The following is a 19,813-nucleotide window of genomic DNA, read 5'->3' as shown; positions in this document are numbered from 1 at the left end:
CAGGCTTTACACCAATCACAACCGTTGAGGCGGGCTTTACACCAATCACAACCGTTGAGGCGGGCTTTACACCAATCACAACCGTTGAGGCGGGCTTTACACGATGACGATAGCGCAGCGACGGCAAGCAGCTTTTTGTTTACATTCAACATGGTGGCCACCGTAGCGCAGCAACCCCGTTGATGCTGCTGTCGCTGCTACGTCACCCGGATCGTTGGTCTGATTGGTTGAAGGACTGTCCAATTGTGTCCGTTGGTGATGGCCCTTTGGAAATGGGCTGTGAATGAACCTTCCCCAGACCCACTCTCAGTTACAACTGAGAAGGTAATGGTGTCAACCAGGCTAATACTTGACCAAAGATGGCCTGAAAGTCTTTGTTGCAGCATTTTGTATTTGTTTGTTTTTTTAGTCTGATATTCTGTGATGAATCTACAAGCTGCTTTGTACACTGAGTCTTGGTTGAATATTGTCAGGTCTGCATTTTAATTTATATAAATCGTTGAGGTTCTTCGTGTCGTGAAGAAAGTGGAAAGTGTTTTTGTTTTCACATCAGGCAAAAGCCCCTTCACCGGTGATGGTTGTTCTTTCACTAGAAAGTTTCTGTACACCGCAGAACACTGTTTACACAGCACCAAGAGGAGTCCTGTGGCTCATCATGTGTACTCCTTCACTGTCCCTGCCCTCATCTGATCTACATTATTGTGGTTTATGCTCAGTAGTACACAGTCCCCCTGCTGGATCCATGAGGTACTGCTTTGTAAAAAGAAAAAAACGAGTTAGACCCGCAGGAGGAATGTTGTCAGTGTTAGTCACACTAGGAGAACACTCATTTTACTAATCCTTTCTGACAAATCATGTAATATACTACATGATATACACTGTATTGTGTGTACTACTTGTTCTTGATTCATATCTTAAATCAAAGGTTTTAACCAGTGCATTCTTTTGACCCTTAATACAAATAAACTAGTGTAAAAGATGGACTACTGAGGAATTTAGTAGTCCAGCATAGTTATTGAGCAAATAATTTGCCTATATCAGGGAGTGCTTTGTCTTCAGATTGTTAGGGTTAGGTAACACGTGTGTATTAGTATCTATGTTGTGTGTATTATTTCTGGCACCTCAGAACGTTAAAGTGACAATCATGTACCTGTAGTTTTAAGTCTGGGTTATTTATTCTGTCTTAAATGTTGTCCTTGTTTGCCTTTTGCTGTCAGTTTTTTTTTTTCAATGTGCGCTTGCAGCTTGTTCTTAAATTATTCTCTTTCTGCAGCCTCAAATGGATGAGAAGATCCAGCTGGGTCCCCGGGCGCAAGTCACGTGGGTGAAGGGCAGCAGTGGAGGAGCCAAGGCCAGTGACTCAGGTAAGAAGAGATGTATTAACTGATCCAAGCATTGCATGAGCAGGAGTTAAAAAGACAATGGAAAAATTGTTTATCACACAGCCAAGCACATTTGATTTTGTGTCTCAGAGGCCCGTTCATTGTGGCAAAAACACAAAAAATGACTCAGAGGTAACACTAACCCTAACCATTTATCCCTCTGGCCATCTCTCTCTGCCTCAGCTCAGATATCACTAGATTCGAGTTGTAACAGTTGTAAACTTCATGTAATTAATGATTGTAGTTGCGTTACCTCTTTCACCCCAATGACCAGGATCGGACTATGGTTATCTGACCCGTGTTCACAAAGCCAACCGAGTCTACACGGGTTAATCCCTGGTCATGGCAATTCAGATACGACCTGGGTCACAAATACATACCAATTACCCCATAGGCTGGAAATGGGCGGGTGGTTCACATGTTTATATTTAGTAAACGGCTAATGTTGTCGCACACTCCAGTTTGTCTGTACTGCACAGTTCTGCAGGCTGCAGGGAGGGGTTTCGGATGCTGATAGACCATCCGGCCAGCACCTCTGTTGATGCATACTGACACCTTATGTTTGAGCCTGAAGCTCACTAGAGATTCTTTTCTTTCCTGAATTTTGTATTGTCTTCCCCTCTTATATACTACATATACAGTGACTCAAGTGAAACAACAAATTAAACAAATAATACACAATTGTTTGCCTGGATTTTCTGGTCATTCATATCTCGTATCATTTTTTTTCTTTCCATTGCAGAACTATCTCGGACAGCTGGCCTCAATCGTTACTCTGCGCTGCAGTCTACGCCTTCACCTCAACCCTCCAGCACTCCTCCACAGAACCCAGACTTTGACTCCAGGAGAACGCTGGGAAGGTAAATAACATCATCAGGGTCATGTTTAGACCTCCTGCCCTTTTTGAAGGGGGTATCAGTGTGCTTCTGATAGTTCATCTCTCTGATACAGTAACATCCTAATTGACGTATATTTTTTTTTTTCTTTTGTTGTTGACTCCCAGCAGTCGAAGCAGTGCAGGGAGAGAACGCAGTGAGAAGCAGCTGAGCTCTGCCCCTCCATCATCACGGCCCGGACCATTCACCAGGGGAGGCAGTTCGAAGGAGCTGCTGGAGAGTCAAAGCCCCGAAGAGCCGCCGCGGAGAGACCGGGAGCGAGAGGGAGCTGAGCCGCGGAGAACCAGTGTCACAGAGGACAAAACCGAGCCAGAGCGCAGCAGAGTCAGGGAGCCTGGTGAGACACACAGTGCTGCACAACACTGGACATACATGAAAATAATATATACTGTATATACTATCTATAGTGGCACCACACTGTTTGTTTTGTATGATTTTTGATTTAAGCCATGAACAGGCATAAAAAAGCCTGGATAATTTGTTATATACCGTATGACATTATATAGTCAAATGTAAAATATTGAAATTATTGTAGATTAGCTCTTTACCACAATGTTTGCGCGTGTGTTTTTTTAAAGTCTCGTTTTTGCCCTTATTTTCTTATTTTATTTTATTTAAAATACTCAAAAAATAAATATTTACTTTGTGGAGCAGCTAAAATGTTAACTTCCAATCAATTATTTTATAATCATATAACTAACAGACCTGTATTTAATTTCAGTTTCTCATCTGATCATAATTGATGATATCCACCTCTTTGTCTCCTGTTCAAAAACATTACTAAAGCACACACACACACCTTTAATGGCATCAGAACTTCATTTTAACCTCATTTACATGTACTTGTATATTGTTTTTCTTTGTCAACATATGTAAATCAATTTAGGAGCAACAGCAGGTTGCCATACCAGATATCAATACATTGTTCTCAAATAGGCATTTTGCCATAAATGCTGCTGTGTGTATTTTCTTTAGTCAGGTCAGTGAATAGTTTTTTCTTAGATATGTTGTCCCTAAAAACATAAATCTGAATCAAAAATTGTACCTTTGAAAGCAAGTTTTGCTTATAATCTGTGATTTATTTATTATATTTATTGAAATCAAAATGGAGTAAGTTGGTGCTTATGTGGGAATTCAATCAGAGTAGACCAGACAGGGATCTTTATTTTGCTCTTACCACAGACAGACACGGTTTGTTTTTTAACGTTGACAGTGAAACCTGAGCCAGTGGTCCAGACCCCCGACAGACCTGCTCTGTCTGAGGAGGAGATAGAGAGGAAGTCCAAGTCCATCATCGACGAGTTCCTGCACATAAATGACTACAAGGTACTGAGATTCACAAGAAGATCAACAGTAGATGCCTGTTTAGGTGTTCAGTGTTTAGGTGCAAATGTTTTAATGCACATCAGCCAACGGATGCTTTAAAGGACGTTCGAGATAAATCAATGGTTGCTTCTTCTCAGACGGATCAACTTATTGTTCAAATAATTTAGTTCTCTTCACACAATTCATTATTTCAATGCCTATGTGCTTTGTCTCCATTTTAAGAATGCACTATGTATTTGTTTCTGTAGAATACATTTAATGAAGATTCATGTATTTCTCTTTTAATTACAAGGTTCAGAACAACAGCTTGAATCTTCCCACTTTATCACTGAGCATGCAGCATGCAGCTAATATAATTCAAATATATCTAGTGTTTAAGTTCCCCTTCTCTCACTAGTTCCACTCAGTCTTGATCATATTTCTTTGTTTTCTGCAGGAGGCTGTTCAGTGTGTGGACGAGCTGGACTTGGGCTCTCAGCTGCATGTCTTTGTGCGCGTCGGGGTGGAGTCGACCCTGGAGCGCAGTCAGATAACACGGGACCACATGGGCCAGCTCTTCTTCCAGCTGCTGCAGCAGAACATCCTGTCCAGACCCCACTTCCTAAAAGGGTCAGTTCACCTCCTTTTATAATGCACTCAGCCTAATAACCAAGCAGTTTATATGGACAAGGAACTAATTGTTAACTTTTAGGATAGTCACAGTTTTTGTTTGTTTATGCATGCCTGCTTTTAGTTATTGGGACTGCTCTGTTCCCATAAAGTGGGAATATTGATTGAAACACGTTTTCTTATTCCAAAATGTCCTCTTCTAATGAGTTTGTGGTTTATTGTTTATTGGGATCCCCATTAATTGTTGCGGTGTTATCCACAGATCTACCTAAAATATCATTGTAAAGTTCTCCAGAGTTTCTGACTCTCATACTTTCCATTTTTTAAGGGGGGGGGGGGGGGGGCGTGCGTGTTCATGTTCGTTCCCAGGAAGGAAAGCTGGCAAAATAAACACTGTAAATGACACTGTAAATGCGTAAATTACAAGGCTTATCAGTATCACTTCTTCATCAGTCAAGCACAAGATCTGACCATAATTACACTTGTGCTTTCCAAGTGATCATGAGAGCAAATAAAAACAACATTCAAACCAATGTGCGCATTGGCAAACACACGTCAAGAAGCCGACAAATAGCCTATACATAATTCCCTCCGCTGAAAATCTATATCTTTCATAAAATTACCCATCAGGGAATGTTAACGGGGTTGTGGGTCTCTAAATGTTTTAACTTTTATGAGCACACCTCTCTCTCTCTCTCTCTCTCTCTCTCTCTCTCTCTCTCTCTCTCTCTCTCTCTCTCTCTCTCTCTCTCTCTCTCTCTGCGCACTGATCTTCTAAGAACGGTGACGCTGTTATCAATCGAGTGTTAATTGGTCAGTAGGCGGTGCTTTTACACCCGTTGATCTCTAATCTCCAACGTAACCTACGCCCGACCAGGTTAGGTGTTCAGCATAAGTTGCCACGACGATTTAACCCGGTAACAAGTGATCCACCGTCGTGATACACAAAACCCTGGATTGAACATGCAAGTACAAGTTACCTTGTTAACGCCAAATCTTGCCTCGTAGTACAGGCCTCTGGCATCACTCGATCCGGAAGATTGTCAGACCTGCTTAGGCCTTTGTTGACAGTTTACCACTTTGATTGTCTGTTGAATGTGAAACTAAAGATGCATAGAAAAACTGGAAATTGGTCATCTCCTAGCTGTTCTGATTTTGGGATCAAACAAAGTGCATGCAACCTCATGTATTTGTAGTTGTAAAGAACAATCAAATGGAGATTAATTTAGCCAAGTTGAAATTGGCCAGCTAATATTATCATATAGAATATTTTAAAACATCTGTAATTTTGAAACAAACATTTCAAAATGTCTCAATCATGTTATGTGTCTGTTAAGTGACGATAGGAATCCAGTTGTTCAGCTTGATGGTGGGTTTCCAAAAGAAAAACACATTGGTAGGAAAATGGCGTAATTACCGAGTAAACATGGAGGTAACTCAAAAAGGAAAACTTGAAATGACGTCAGGTAGAAGTAGAAATAAATTGGCAACGATCAAACAATTGAAGAGGACATTATTATTTTTCTTGTATGTGGGATTTTATGGTTCATGATCGACATAATTAAAACTTAATTTGGGTGTAAACCTATATTTTGTTGGTGCTTAAATATAGTAAATGATGTATTTGAGCAGTTTGTGTTTTATACGTGTTTATACTTGTATGAGTCTGGTTGTCACCTTCTAGACCACAGGAACAATAATACAATGGTTTTAAGTTGCTTCCAAAACCACCACTGCGTCTTGTTTTCTCAGGTTTGCAGACACGCTGGAACAAGCGGATGACATGGCCATCGACATTCCCCATATCTGGCTGTACCTGGCCGAGCTGCTCAGCCCTGTACTGAAGGAAGGAGGCTTCTCTATGAGAGAGCTCTTTAGGTACGGAGGTCATTAACGTGATACTCAAGGAGAAAATATACTAAAAATGAAGTCAAATTTGGTTTACTAGGGCTGCACTTGCAGTTTTATTTGTTAAAGGCAGTTTTATTTGTTAAAGGCAAAATATGTGTCAAACCATTCTGAATTAGGTATTGTGGTGCTGCAGACACGTTCCGTAAATCGTATCCTACAGACTAAAGAAAAAGTCTGTTTGGTACAGATCCTCTCAAAATTCACACCATAATCATTTAAAATGTTTTAATGTTAATACTTTTCAATGAAAATGAGAATGACGCAGGGTTCATATGTTTTGAAAAAACCTGGAAAAGTTATGGAATTTGAAAAATGCAAATTCCAGGCCTGGAAAGGTTTTGGAAACATAAAAAGACCCAGAAAGTTTTGGAAAAGTCATGGAATTTTTTTTTTAACACAGCATAATAATATGTGATTAATAAATGTATTTCACGTCGTCCTAACCTCAACGTTCTTTTCAGGGCGCGATATTACGAATCCCACTATCAACCACATAAATTGTCATTCATTTTATTGTTAAACCTCTGAGAGTAAACTTTAACACAGATTTGTATTCTTATTGTATAATGTCTACTGACATTTTCAGGAATACATAGTCATGGAAAATTGCCAAAAAGTCATGGAAAAGTATTGGTTAAAATGCGTATGAACCCTGATATTGACGATACAAAAATGATCATTCCCTCCAATATCAGTCAAAGTAATCGCAATTAGATATTTTCCTCATATCGTGCAGCCCTAGTGTGTACTCAGGAAATTAAAAGGCCAGCTTGTGGCCAACTGTCTTGTATTGGCTTTGTGTGTGCACCTTTTGTTTACCACCACAATACACCATTTTGATCAATATTTTCCCTGAAGAACAAAATGAAATGGTGGTTGTCCTTTGGGTCACATTTTTCTAGTTTGGATCCTCTTCCCTGTACTAATTTCCAAGAACAATTTCAGACATTTTAATATACTGTGCTTGGAGACGTTTTAGGAAATTGTCTCAAGTGACCTATTGTGTTATTTTATTGTTATTGTTCCTTGTAAAGGAAAACAGTTTGGCAGACTTGTATTTAATTTGTGTCGTCTCCAATTGTTCACAGTGAATTAAGCAAACCTTTGCTTCCTGTGGGAAGAGCTGGGATCTTAATTTCTGAAGTACTGCACATACTATGCAAACAAATGGTAAGCACCACTTAAATCTTCACTTGTTTAATTATGTTACCTGCTCATTCTAAAGCCAGTGGACTATAATCAATAGGTCCATTGTAGTTAGGGGTGTACATAGTTAATAGTTCCATTAAATGTCTATCAAGGTTAAGGATCGATTATGTTGTTGTATTTTGGTCAAATGGCTTTTGAATGTGAAAGCCCAGAGTATGGACAAACAATGCACTTTTATTGTTGCACTACAATGGATTTGGTTGTTTATTTAATACATTAGTCAAATCATTGGCATGGTTATAGTTGCCTTTTAGCAAATGTTAGCTCATTTGGCTTTTCCTGAAAACCAGACCGAAAGAAATAAGATATTTCAGAGACGAGAGGTGCAATGTTGTCTCTTCTTGTCTCCACAGAGCCATAGGACTGTGGGTTCTTTGTGGAGGGAATCTGGCCTCAACTGGACTGACTTCCTGCCAGAGGGAGAGGACATCCAGGCTTTCATCTCACAACAGGTTGGTAATAAAGGCCTCAAGAATGATCAAGACTCAGTCACCATCCATTGGCATTCTTGATTCTTATGTAACACAAGGAGTTCACAAAGGGCACATTTTACTCCCACCCCCTCGTCCATCGGTCCTCCTCCTCTTTCTTTTTTCTATTTCATCATCTCTCTCTCATTTGTCACTTCCCCATCATATCGACGTCCTCTCGTCTTGATACAAACAGAAACTCCAGTTTGTTCTGTCGGGCGACTCCAGTCCCGAGGCGGCTCTGTCCAAAAAGATGTTGTCTCCTGAGAAGCTGAGCCAGCAGCTGGAGAGACTTCTCCTGGAGGACATGGCCAGTGACGAGCAGATCTTTGACTGGGTAGAGGTATGAGAAGTGACACATGTATGCACACATTTCTCAGAGAAAAAAACCCATCAAACTCGGCAAGCTAGTGGCTCAAAATCAAGGCAGTCACAGCTCAGTTTAATTTGCAGCCTGTAATCAGCAGAAATATTATATTTATAGTTTTTTGTATTCTTTTTTTTTTTATATTTTATTTTAACTTTTTTAAACCTTTACAAAAAATAGAAAAAATCTGATGGGTATACAACATCTGACATTGTTACATGAAGTAAGTGAAGTAATAAAAGAAAGACAGAGGCTATAAGAGAGTATATAACATAACCATAGTAGTCCAGTGCTTCCTGTCTCATGATACCGTCAGGAGTATAAATAGAAAACAAAACAAAACCAAAAAGAACACTTACACACACACACTCACAAAAAAAAAAAAAAAAAAAAAAAAAGGCCCAGAGAGGAGAATCAAACCCTTAGTCAGTGCCGAAAAAATACATAGAAGCCTGTTTTATATTTTGGTCATATAGGGGTCTCATCAAGTAAAGCCAAAAATGGTTTCCACGCTTTCTCATAATAGTTTGGTGCATCCCCTCTGCTAAGGCGAATCTGTTCCATCCTAGAAACACAGACCATTTCGTTGAGCCACCTTTTAAAGCAAGGAGATGATGGAGATTTCCAGTTGAGTAAAATCAATTTCTTGGCCGCTACCATGCCTGTTTTAAGTGCCTGCTTACAGTGGGAAGGGAGGGTCGATGTCTTTTCAGAAGAGCCAAAGATTGCCAGGTTACAGTCTGGTTGAATGTTTATTTTATATTGCTTAGAGAACCAATTAAATATGTCACTCCAAAAGTTGTCCAGTACTGGGCAGTACCAGAATAAATGTGAAAGTGAACCTTCTGCTCCGCCACATCTATCACACATGGGAGACACTGATTCAAATATTCTATTAAGTTTAGTTTTGGAATAATGCAGTCTATGTATGACTTTAAACTGAATTAACCGATATCTAGAGTTTATAGAACACTTCTGTATACCAGACAGGCCCTCCTTCCATAATTCCTCTGACAGTGGAACTCCCAGTTCTTTTGCCCATGCCTCCCTGAGATGACTGGTACCTGCTGGTGTCTCAAAAGCAGTGATAAAGTGGGAAATCAAGTGTTTGGAGTTTGGTTGTAAGAGAAGTGTATCATAAAAATTATAATGGTGTGGTCTATTTGGGAAATTAGAAATGTGTTCCTTAACAAAATGTCTCACCTGTAAATATCGATAAAAATGTGATTGAGGGAGGTGATATCTAGCCTGGAGCATAGGGAAAGAAGCAAAATTGTTATCTATGTAAAAATCTGAAATGCAACGTAGGCCCCTCTCCCTCCAGTCCAAAAAACCCCCATCCGTTAATCCTGGTTTGAACAAGTGATTGCCTGTTATTGGGGCATTTATTGAAACATTTGGTAATCCAAGGAATTTTCTTATTTGATTCAATGTCTTCAAAGAATTACTAATAACATAATTGTAGCTAAATAACTTGTGAGACGGTTGTGTCTTTGAAAAGAGCAACGCTGGGAGTGAGGTTTGCGACACAGACATAGATTCAATCTTTAGCCAGAGCAGAGAGGAACAGTCATCGTAAGGAGGACCCCACTGCCAGAAAATGAGAGCCCTTGCATTTGCAGCCCAGTAATAGTGCCTAAAAACTGGGAGGCCGAGACCCCCACTTTTTAAGTCCTTCTGCAGATGGGCTTTAGAAATACGAGGGGGTTTATCTGCCCAGACAAATGACAGGACGGCTAAATCCAGTTGTTTAAAAAAAGATAATGGCAAATAAATAGGTAGGTTTTGAAAAAGATACAAGAATCTTGGAAGTGCAACCATTTTAACAGCATTGATGCGGCCGATCATTGACAGAGGGAGCAACTTCCAGTTCCTAATATTAGCTTTTAGTTTATCCATCATATCCAGAAAATTCAATTTCAGTAAAAGTTTGGGGTTTCTGGAGATCTTGAGGCCAAGATACGTAATGTGGGTATTAACTATTTTAAATGGCAAAGATTTCAAGAAAGTAGGGCACATGTTTGTCAATGGCATGAACTCACATTTGTCCCAGTTAATTGTATACCCAGACAATTTACTAAATGATTTTATATAATTGAGAAGGTTGGGAACTGAGACCACTGGATCTGATAAACAGATCAATAAATCATCAGCATACAGATTAACAAGGCTTTCCACATTACCAAACTTTACCCCATTAATACCTGGGTGACTCCTTATGCCTATTGCAAGTGGTTCCAAGGTAATGTCAAAAAGAAGAGGAGAAAGAGGGTCGCCCTGCCTTACACCCCGCTTCAATTCAAAAGATTGGGATCTATCTGAATTAGTGAGAATAGAGGATACCGGTTTAAGATAAATTATGTTCACCCATTCAATGAAATTTTCACCAAATCCAGATTGTTTTAGTGTCTTTAGCATGTAAGGCCATTCAATCTGATCGAAAGCCTTCTGGGCATCAAGGGATAAAACAGCAGCCTGTGTATTCTTCCCGTGCAATGAATATATTGTATTTAAAAGCAAACGGACATTACTAAAAGAAAACCGACCCGGGATAAATCCAGTCTGATTAGGGTGTACAATTGTGGAAATGTGCCTACCTAATTTTGTCGCCAAGACTTTAGTTAGTATTTTTAAGTCACAGTTTAAGAGAGCAACAGGTCTGTAACTTGCCGGATCAACCTCTTCCCTTCCCTCTTTCAAGAGCAAGCAGATATTCGCTTCATATAGTGAACTAGGAAGCGTCTTATTTCTCATAGAATCGTTCACCATTCTCAGCATGAGTGGAACTATTTTGTCATGAAATGATTTATAAAATTCACAGCCAAAGCCATCTGGACCGGATGTTTTTCCCGAGGGGAAGGCTTGAATAGCATTCAAAAGGACCGTTTTAGAAATTGGGGCCTCCATGTCATCTCTTGCTGCACTATCTAATTGGGGAACATTTAAATTGGCAAAAAAGTTACAAAAATCTGCTTCAGTGGCCTTTACTTTACTAGAATACAGTTCCTTATAGAAGTCCCTGAAGCAAACATTTATCTCTCTCGGATTGGTTAGGAGTCTGCCTGATTTGGACTTTATCCTGTGAATGGCCTGTTTAGCCCTTTCGCCTCTAAGTTGGCTAGTTAACAGTTTCTCCGGTTTATCTCCAAGTTCAAAATATTTCTGTTTAATTTTCAATAACAGACTACCAACACGCTTATTAAGAATGGTATTGTACTCATATTTTCAGTGGTTGAGAGGGAAGATCTATAGGCCTCTTCCAATACTGGAAGCATTTTTTCAATGTCCTTGAGGCGGCTGTTAAGTTCTCTTTTCTTGGCTGATTCAAATGAAATAATGTGGCCCCTCATAACTACTTTGAAGGTTTCCCACAAAATAGAATCAGAGACCTCTCCGTTATCATTTGTAACAAGAAATTCGTCTATACGTGCATTCATGTGCTCAATAAAAGACTGGTCTTCAAGAAGAAGAGGGTTGAGGCGCCAGCTATATTTTGGACTAGACAGGATATTTTTGAAATTAAGAGAAACTGGACTGTGGTCAGATATTAAAATATTATGATAAGTAGAATTAGTAACACTAGGCAATAATTCAGAAGCTATCAGAAAGTAATCAATCCTAGTGTAAGACTTATGGACATGAGAATAAAAAGAAAATTCCTTATCTGTAGGATGCTGCAGTCGCCATATTTCAACCATATTCCTTGTCTTAATCAAATCATTCAGAATCCCCACCGAGGTAATTGCAGGAGGTGGTTTAGTAGAAAGTCTATCTAGGACCGGGTCAAGATAACAATTGAAGTCGCCTCCAATAATAACATTAGAGGCAGAAGCCGGTATCAAATCAAATGCTTTACGGAAGAAGTCAGGATTGTCAATATTTGGACCGTAGATGTTAAGCAGCGTTATCGGAAGGGAATTTATATGCCCAGATATCATCAAATACCTGCCATATGGATCTGCTATCATACAATCAAGGTGAAATGGTATATTTTTTCGGAAAAGAATAGCAACCCCCCTAGACTTGCGGGTAAAAGGTGCTTGATAGACTTGGGAGATCCAATTCGCTCTCAACCTGCGCTGCTCATTTACACTAATGTGCGTTTCCTGAAGAAAAATTACGTCTGACTTGAGATGCGAGAAGACTCGACCCCTTTTAATCACATGACCCAACCCCTTTACATTCCATGAGACCACTGTAAATTTATCATTTATACTGCTATGGGTTATGCTATCGGATACTGACATCATCTCTGGAATAAAAGCAATCTGATATCCTCTCAGAAGCGCACAAAACATAATAAAACAAGACACATAAATACCTACCTTGTAACCTGAGGTAACACACTCAAACAAACCCATGAACCTGAAGATGTCTCCTACCCGCCCGCAAGCACTTCCCCAAACGAAGCACAGACATCCTTTCATGCCCGGGACCGCTACACGCACGGCTGAAACCCGCTTTCAAACCTGTAACTCGCTATTAAAGCTGTGATAGCTAACTTAGCCCGGCTCCCTTGCCTAACATACCTGACCGAAGTCAGAGAAATCAAACTGACAGTCTCTCAAAATGTTGAACACAGTTCAAATGAGAAAAGCAGCATCAAAATAGTGCTATTAGCCCTCTGTGTACGTATACACTGAGGGACCACAACAGCCTTAGGATCAATTCTTTAAGTCAGTGTTCATAAAAGTCATTGCCTCACTCGGTGTGCTGAAAACCTTAAACCGATCCTTGTGATTTATCCGGAGCCTCGCTGGGAAGAGTAGGCTGTGCTCCACCTTCAGCTCCCGTAGCATCCTCAGGACCTCGGTGTATTCACGCCGCTGCCGCATCACCTCTGGCGTGTAGTCCGGGAAAATAAGCACCTTGTTGCCTTTGTACTCCAGTTGTCGTTCCCTCCGGAGGCGAAGTATGAGCTCTTTCTCCCGATAAAAGTGGACCCTGGCGATGATGGCGCGAGGCTTAGCTCCGACTGTGGGCGGCGGTCGCAGGGTCCGGTGCGCCCGGTCGATAACCACCGGTGACTGAAACCCGTCGTCGCCGAAAAGCTTCGGAATCAGTGCCTCGACGAATTCTGTTGGCTTGCCCCCTTCTTCCTGCTCAGGTATGCCGATAATCTTAATATTATTGCGACGTGACCGGCCTTCGAGGTCGTCCACTTTTAGTTTGAGCGCGTCGTTCTCGTCTTTCAGGCTAGCGACCGTCTTCTCCAAGCAGGTCATGCGATTCTCATGGTCCAGCACTTGCTCTTCCACCGACTCTACCTTCTCCAATAGCTCCCTTTGAGAGCTTTGCACCTCCTGAAGTGTCTGCTCCAATTTATCAAACCTGCCGTTGATGTGGTCAAGGATCTTGTCGGAAACTTTCTCCCAGATTAACGGCAGCTGCTCCGTGTCACTGTCGCTGTCGTCATGGCCTGGCGGGCTATTGCTAGCACCATTAGCGTTAGCAGAAGCTGAGGATGGTCGAGACGACTCGACGTTTTTGAACGGCTTCTTCGGCATATCGCTGCATACACTTAACTGGTTAAGCTCCTTGTGTGTAAAGTTATTCCCGAGACTGATAAAATTAAGTACGAGACTGTCAAAAAAACTATTTTAAATATTGGCACGGAGGAGCCCCTGAAAGCACGTCTACTCCATACGCTGCTCACTAGCGACCCCCTAGTTTTTTGTATTCTTATTAAAAGGTGTTTGCTGTTCTTTTCTAGCATAACTGCTGAGATGTGTTGAGGCATGTGTGTTTTGTCCTCCTCTGCACAATTTCCCAGGCAAACCTGGATGAATCTCAGATGAGCTCGTCTCCCTTCCTGAGGGCTTTGATGACAGCTGTGTGTAAGGCAGCAGTGAAAGGTAAGCACTCCACCACCTGGAGGAGAACCTGTCTATTCTGCTGAAATCGCACCGCTGATGGCACTATTTCCTCCGCCAAACTCTGAGCAAAGCGGCTCAGTGTGCACTCACTCTGCCTCCTGCTTTACCCAACAGATGATAACACCAACTGTCGAGTGGACACGGCCATCATCCAGAGGAGATTGCCTGTATTACTCAAGTACCTTAACTCAGACACTGAGCGACAGCTGCAAGCACTTTATGCACTTCAGGCGCTGATCGTCGCCCTCGATCAGCCTCCGAGTAAGTGCTGCATCTTAGTTTACTCCTCACACCTCCTCCTAATGAAACTATACGTTTTCTTTTTCCTTTACTTCTTCTTTTTCTTAGTTTCATCAGAGAAGATTGAATTGTGTGTGTGCACCATGTTGTAAGCAATGTTATTGTAGACAATCTAGTCTCACCACAAGGCCCATTTAGCAGCTGCTCTGAAGCTATCGATCATGTCACATAATCTTTATCAGCAGGTGGAGTTTGCCCAGTTGTAGTTTGGCCAATTGTAAATGCTCAAATTTACATTTTCTCATCCATGTTGGAGTAAAATTTCAGATAATTCTAATTAATTATTGTTTTCCATTTTCTTTCAACAACATTATAAAAGGCATAAAAGAACATGCATTTCTAATTATTTGGCAGATTAGATTCAATTGATTATTGACCGTGGAAACAGTAGTTTACTGCTGTTCCCATATTCAACCCTCCCTGGACCGTTCATATGAGTGAACCTGAACATCAGCCGTCACTCTGTTTGTCACTGTCAGTAGAGAGTTCAGTCTGCAGTGTAGTTCATACACTTTAAACCAGTGAATTGTATGATAGTTTCCACATTGCTGTGGAGGATTTGGCACTTTGAGCACCACAAGCTGACTGCCATCCATAGATTTTATAAAGGGAATGACGACGCGTCTCCAGTTCATCCCACTGTACAAAAGTGAAGCCAAAATATCCCGGAGACAGGCGCCGCCATCTTGTCATTTTGGAGCCAGGGTCTGCGCAGTAGTGTTCTGGCAGTGGACCTGTGGTATCAAAGTCCCGCCCATACACCCTCCCAACCAAAAGTCAATCACAGCTGTCAATCATCACATATCACCCCGTTTTTTATACCTTCAAATAACTAATAAAAAACAAATGTATCAGAAAATGAACACTTGAACAAACATCAGTGTGATAAGAACAATCTAAAATGACAGAAACCATCTTTGGGAAATACACTACTCACAAAAAGTCAGGGAGATTTCGCTTTCGGGTGAAATTTCAAGATGAACCTAAAATCCACTATAACCTTTACAGGTGAACTTAATGTGACCTTCTCTAAACTTTTGAATGCGCATGTCCAACCGTTCAATGTTTCAAGGAGCTTAACGGCTTAACAGGTGTTTGATCCATGAATCGACCAATACATTTCCTGGTATTGGTATTTAAACAGTCCTCCTCATCATGCTGTTCACATTTTGACATCATGAGACCAAGACGACACCTAACAATTGATCAACAGTACCTCGCCATTGCGAGGCTTCAAACAGGATGTTCTCAGACGGAAGTGGCCACTGAGCTTACAGTGTCACAGAGTGTCATCAGCAGGTTGCAACAGAGATACAGAGAGACTGGAAGAGTCACAGAAAGGCATAGAAGTGGACGCCCATTGGCCACATCCCACATTGATGACCACTTCATTGTGAACAGTGCCCTGCGGAACCGGATGATGAATGCCACTCAACTCCAAGTACATTTAAGGGAGGTGAGAGGTACTCAAGTGTCACGTCAGACCATTCGAAACCGTTTACATCAGCGTGCTAGACGACCTGCAAGGGTACCTGACCACACCACCAGGCACAGGCGTCATCGTCTTGCTGGACGAGGGACCAGTGGGCCTCAGTGCTGTTCTCTGATGAAAGTCGATTCACGTTGAGCAGAAATGATGGCCGCCAGCGATGTTGGAGACGTCAAGGGGAGCGCTATGCATCAGCCACTGTTGTCACCAGACGACCCTTTGGTGTTGGTGGTGGTGTTAAAGTGTGGGCAGGTGTGTCTAGCCAATACAGAGCTGCCCTACACTTTCTGAATGGTACAGTGACAAGCCAATACTACCTGAATAACATCATGAATCCAGTCATTGTGCCCCTGCATGAACAACACAGGCCTAATTTCATCTTCATGGACGACAATGCTCCAGCTCATCGAGGTCGCATCATTAGGAAACGGCTGCTGGAGACTGGGGTACCTCAAATGGAGTGGCCCGCACTTTCTCCAGACCTGAATCCCATAGAAGAACTATGGGCAGTGGTGGAATGTAACGAAGTACAAATACTTTGTTACTGTACTTAAGTACATTTTTCACATATCAGTACAATCAATAGTGCAGTCCGCAGGGAAGCCTTCAGCAGCGGCCGTCCAGCTCCTGGTGCCCCTCGCGATATTACGAATCCCACTATGGCCACGCCAAGACCCGCCCTTCAATAGCATTTATTGGCCAGGCACGTACACTGCTCCCGGTACTACCGCTGTTCCTGTTACTGCTGCTGCTCCTGATACTCTGCTTGGTCCTATGTGAAGCATCCGTTCACATAGTGTTAATATACAACCTGTATATTTATCTTAAAAACACTCCCGGTCCTCCTCAGCTGTGAAGCCACGTACTTGTTGTCCAAGCCCGTGTGTTCTTGATAAATAAATGCGTGCAGCATTCAATGTCCCGTGGGAAATAATGCAAAGTCGAGCTTCATGCAGATCACCCTGATAGATAACCAGAATTGTAAGTCAGAATGTAAACTGGGCCGCAGATGGTAAGCACAGTTACATTAACCTAAAACTAACTTAATTAAAATACCATAGCCCATACTGTTTTTTTAAATTATTAGAATATAGACATTAAGAGAATAAATAGTTATGCAAGTACTTTTACTTTTAATACTTAAAGTACATTTAAAATCAGGTACTTTTTACTTAAGTAGGGTTTTCATTGTTGCACTTTTACTTTTACTAAAGTAAATATATCTCTGGTTATTTGTACTTTTACTTAAGTACTGAGATTCAGTACTTCCTCCACCACTGCCTATGGGATCAGCTGAGTCACCGTGTTGAGGCCTGTAACTCTGTACCCCAGAACCTCAATGACCTGAGGGCCGCCCTTCAAGAAGAGTGGGATGCCATGCCTCCGCAGACAATAACTCGACTTGTGGACAGCATGAGACGTTATAATTGATGCTCAAGGGCACATGACAAGTTATTGAGACATTGACATTTTTATACCCACCATTGTTGTTGGCTTTTGTTTTAATACATTGTTTGAGATGAGGAAATCACCATTACATGCTTCTACTTAAATACCCTACTTTCATGATATAATACCACTGTAGTTTGAACTTTTTACATTTTCCATAAATTTCACCCGAAAGCCAGATATCCCTAACTTTTTGTGAGTAGTGTATATATGTTTGACGTGTACATTGATTTCCTTAGTTTGGCCCATGTCCCGTCCACTAATATGGAGGTGTGTGAGATTTATGACCTATACTGCAGCCAGCCACCAGGCTTCACTTTTACAGTCTATCTTTGCTATGCATCAACCCCTGGTGCCATCTAGTTCCGTTATATAGAAGAGAAGGCAGACATCTCTACGGCCGTTATCTCCAACACTGGGCAACTCGCACCAAAACAATCTAGATTAATAAATAGCACAACAGGTAAGAGGAAACATGTATTTTGGATTTGGGGGTGAAGTGTTCCTTTTAAAGTATGAAAGACATGAAATTTGGAAGCCATATTACAAAAACATACTAAAATACCATGAATAATTACAGAAAAAAAAAAACCCCCACAAGGGGAATGTACTTGTTTTGAAGCTCTCAGATGTAAAACAGTTGTCCACACCTCCTCCCAGAGGGCATTTCCTCAAAGAGGGGGGGCATCTTCACCCTCATGATGCCTCCACTGGAACCTTTGAATTAACTGGAATACACATGGCCGGGGAGTTACTATAGCAGCTCAGAAAGTTGTTTTAAAAGGCCTTAGATGACTGATGTGTCTTTGCCTTCCAGATCTTCTCCGGATGTTCTTTGACTGTCTGTATGATGAGGACGTCATCTCGGAGGATGCTTTCTACAGGTGGGAGACGAGCAAAGACGCTGCCGAGCAGCAGGGTAAGGGGGTAGCCCTTAAGTCTGTTACGGCCTTCTTCACCTGGCTGCGGGAGGCGGAGGAGGAGTCGGAAGATAATTGACGAGGGAGACACCCGGGGGACACGGCGTAGTAGAACTGCATCCTTACAGCAGAACACACATTCAAAATGGGTGTATGGGCAGGACGACATGTTTTACGGCTGGAATTTTTTTCTGCGGTACGGTTCTGAAACATGCCGCCATTTTGAGTTTGGATTCCAACGGCGGAAGCACTAAATACCTGTATTATACATAGAAAATATTTTTGTTTTAAATTTTAACTTACTTTTGTTTTGTTACTTTTTAAGAAGAGACTTAAAAGATGCATAGGTTCTGGACTCTTTAATTTATTATTTTTTTAAGGACTGCAAATATGAAACTTATTTAACATTTGCAGATGCTCACAAATGAGAACAACAACAGAAATAACAATATAATTAATTATAACAAAATAATTGTAAAAAAAAAAAAAAAAAAAATAGCCTCCCTGGATTCCACACTGTTTGGTTTAAAACAGGGTAAAACAAAATTATTTTGGGATGAAGGGGAAGCAGAGATAAAAAGAAGTGGATGCACAGAAACTATTAATCTTGTCCGTGTTGAGGTCAAAGGTTATCTCCTAATAACCAGGAAGTGTTTCTCTCAGCCTTGGCTTGCTCTACGTTGATATGTACATATGCCTCATGAGAGGTAGAGGTATGCATTCAAGAAGGGATGCAAGTCAGTCCACAGGACAAACCGGATACATTCAAATAAAACAAGCAAAAATGCAACATCAAAAAGCAAATGGCCAGGTTCGCTGAACATGAAATGCTTGTAATTCTTCAGACCTACAGAACAGATTAAAGCTTGTAAATACATTAAAGACAAAAAAGGTATTTAAAAAAAAAAATGCTGATTGTCATGATTTGTTCTTTTTTCGATGGTTGTTGTTTGTAGATGTGGGTTGCCAGATTTGTTTGTTTTGGTGACTGCTACAACTTAATTGTGTGTGTGTGTGTGTGTGTGTGTGTGTGTGTGTGTGTGTTTTGAGTTTTCACATTTTGGACAACGAGTTGACATCCTCAGAAGAAGAGCTGTATGATATCCCAGGAAGAGCAGCTGGAGTCACTATGAGCCACTCATTTGTTCTGCTGAGCCATTAAAAGCATGTTTTGTTTGTTATAAAATAACTCTAAAGTTGTGCCTTGGCTTTGAAATAGCTGCAGCAGTTCATTGCTTGCTTGTATTCGACCACACTTTTTTATGTTAGTGTATAGATCCAATTGAGATGTATTTCATTGTGGTCAAGTGGTTGCAGTTCACTTGCTTTGGGATGATTGACAGACAATTTTAGCTTCTTAATAGGGAGTATTTGCTGCTATCCTGATGGATGTCATTGTATCTTTGGGTTTAAGACTGTTCAGACAAAATAAGCAATTTGAAAAAGTAAAATTACGAAATTGTGACATAGGCAAAATAGACCAAACTATTAATCATTAATTGAGAAAATAATGGGCATATTAAATTGACATGACAATTGTTAGTAATGATACAGCATGAGTGTGATTAAGAGCACAAGTATTGGATAAGTGACATTTTTTGTGTATTTT

The 19,813-nt window shown here is 41.0% G+C and overlaps 1 protein-coding gene across 18 annotated transcripts in view; it reads left to right on the top strand.

Annotated features, from left to right (window-relative positions):
• The window catches only part of eif4g3a (eukaryotic translation initiation factor 4 gamma, 3a), a 63,758-nt gene extending 44,648 nt beyond the window's left edge, over positions 1-19,110 (top strand). For 14 of the 18 annotated variants that reach the window (XM_031302001.2, XM_031302003.2, XM_031302000.2 and 11 more), the window contains 12 exons: positions 1,274-1,364; positions 2,125-2,242; positions 2,386-2,615; positions 3,492-3,604; positions 4,041-4,213; positions 5,966-6,091; positions 7,213-7,294; positions 7,687-7,785; positions 8,000-8,146; positions 13,944-14,025; positions 14,161-14,307; positions 18,102-19,110. In XM_031302001.2, coding sequence (XP_031157861.2) covers positions 1,274-1,364; positions 2,125-2,242; positions 2,386-2,615; positions 3,492-3,604; positions 4,041-4,213; positions 5,966-6,091; positions 7,213-7,294; positions 7,687-7,785; positions 8,000-8,146; positions 13,944-14,025; positions 14,161-14,307; positions 18,102-18,283 — 1,590 coding nt within the window. In that variant the 3' untranslated portion in view covers positions 18,284-19,110. The remainder of the gene's footprint in view (positions 1-1,273; positions 1,365-2,124; positions 2,243-2,385; positions 2,616-3,491; positions 3,605-4,040; positions 4,214-5,965; positions 6,092-7,212; positions 7,295-7,686; positions 7,786-7,999; positions 8,147-13,943; positions 14,026-14,160; positions 14,308-18,101) is intronic. The other 4 variants (XM_031302002.2, XM_031302004.2, XM_036002600.1 and 1 more) reach the window with 1 other exon arrangement.
• Positions 19,111-19,813: the final 703 nt, after the last annotated feature.

Source organism: Sander lucioperca, chromosome 6, assembly GCF_008315115.2.
Source record: "Sander lucioperca isolate FBNREF2018 chromosome 6, SLUC_FBN_1.2, whole genome shotgun sequence".
NCBI classification, from domain to species: domain Eukaryota; kingdom Metazoa; phylum Chordata; class Actinopteri; order Perciformes; family Percidae; genus Sander; species Sander lucioperca.
The sequence above is the reverse complement of the archived record's forward strand: the minus strand, read 5'-3'. Positions and strand labels throughout refer to the sequence as shown.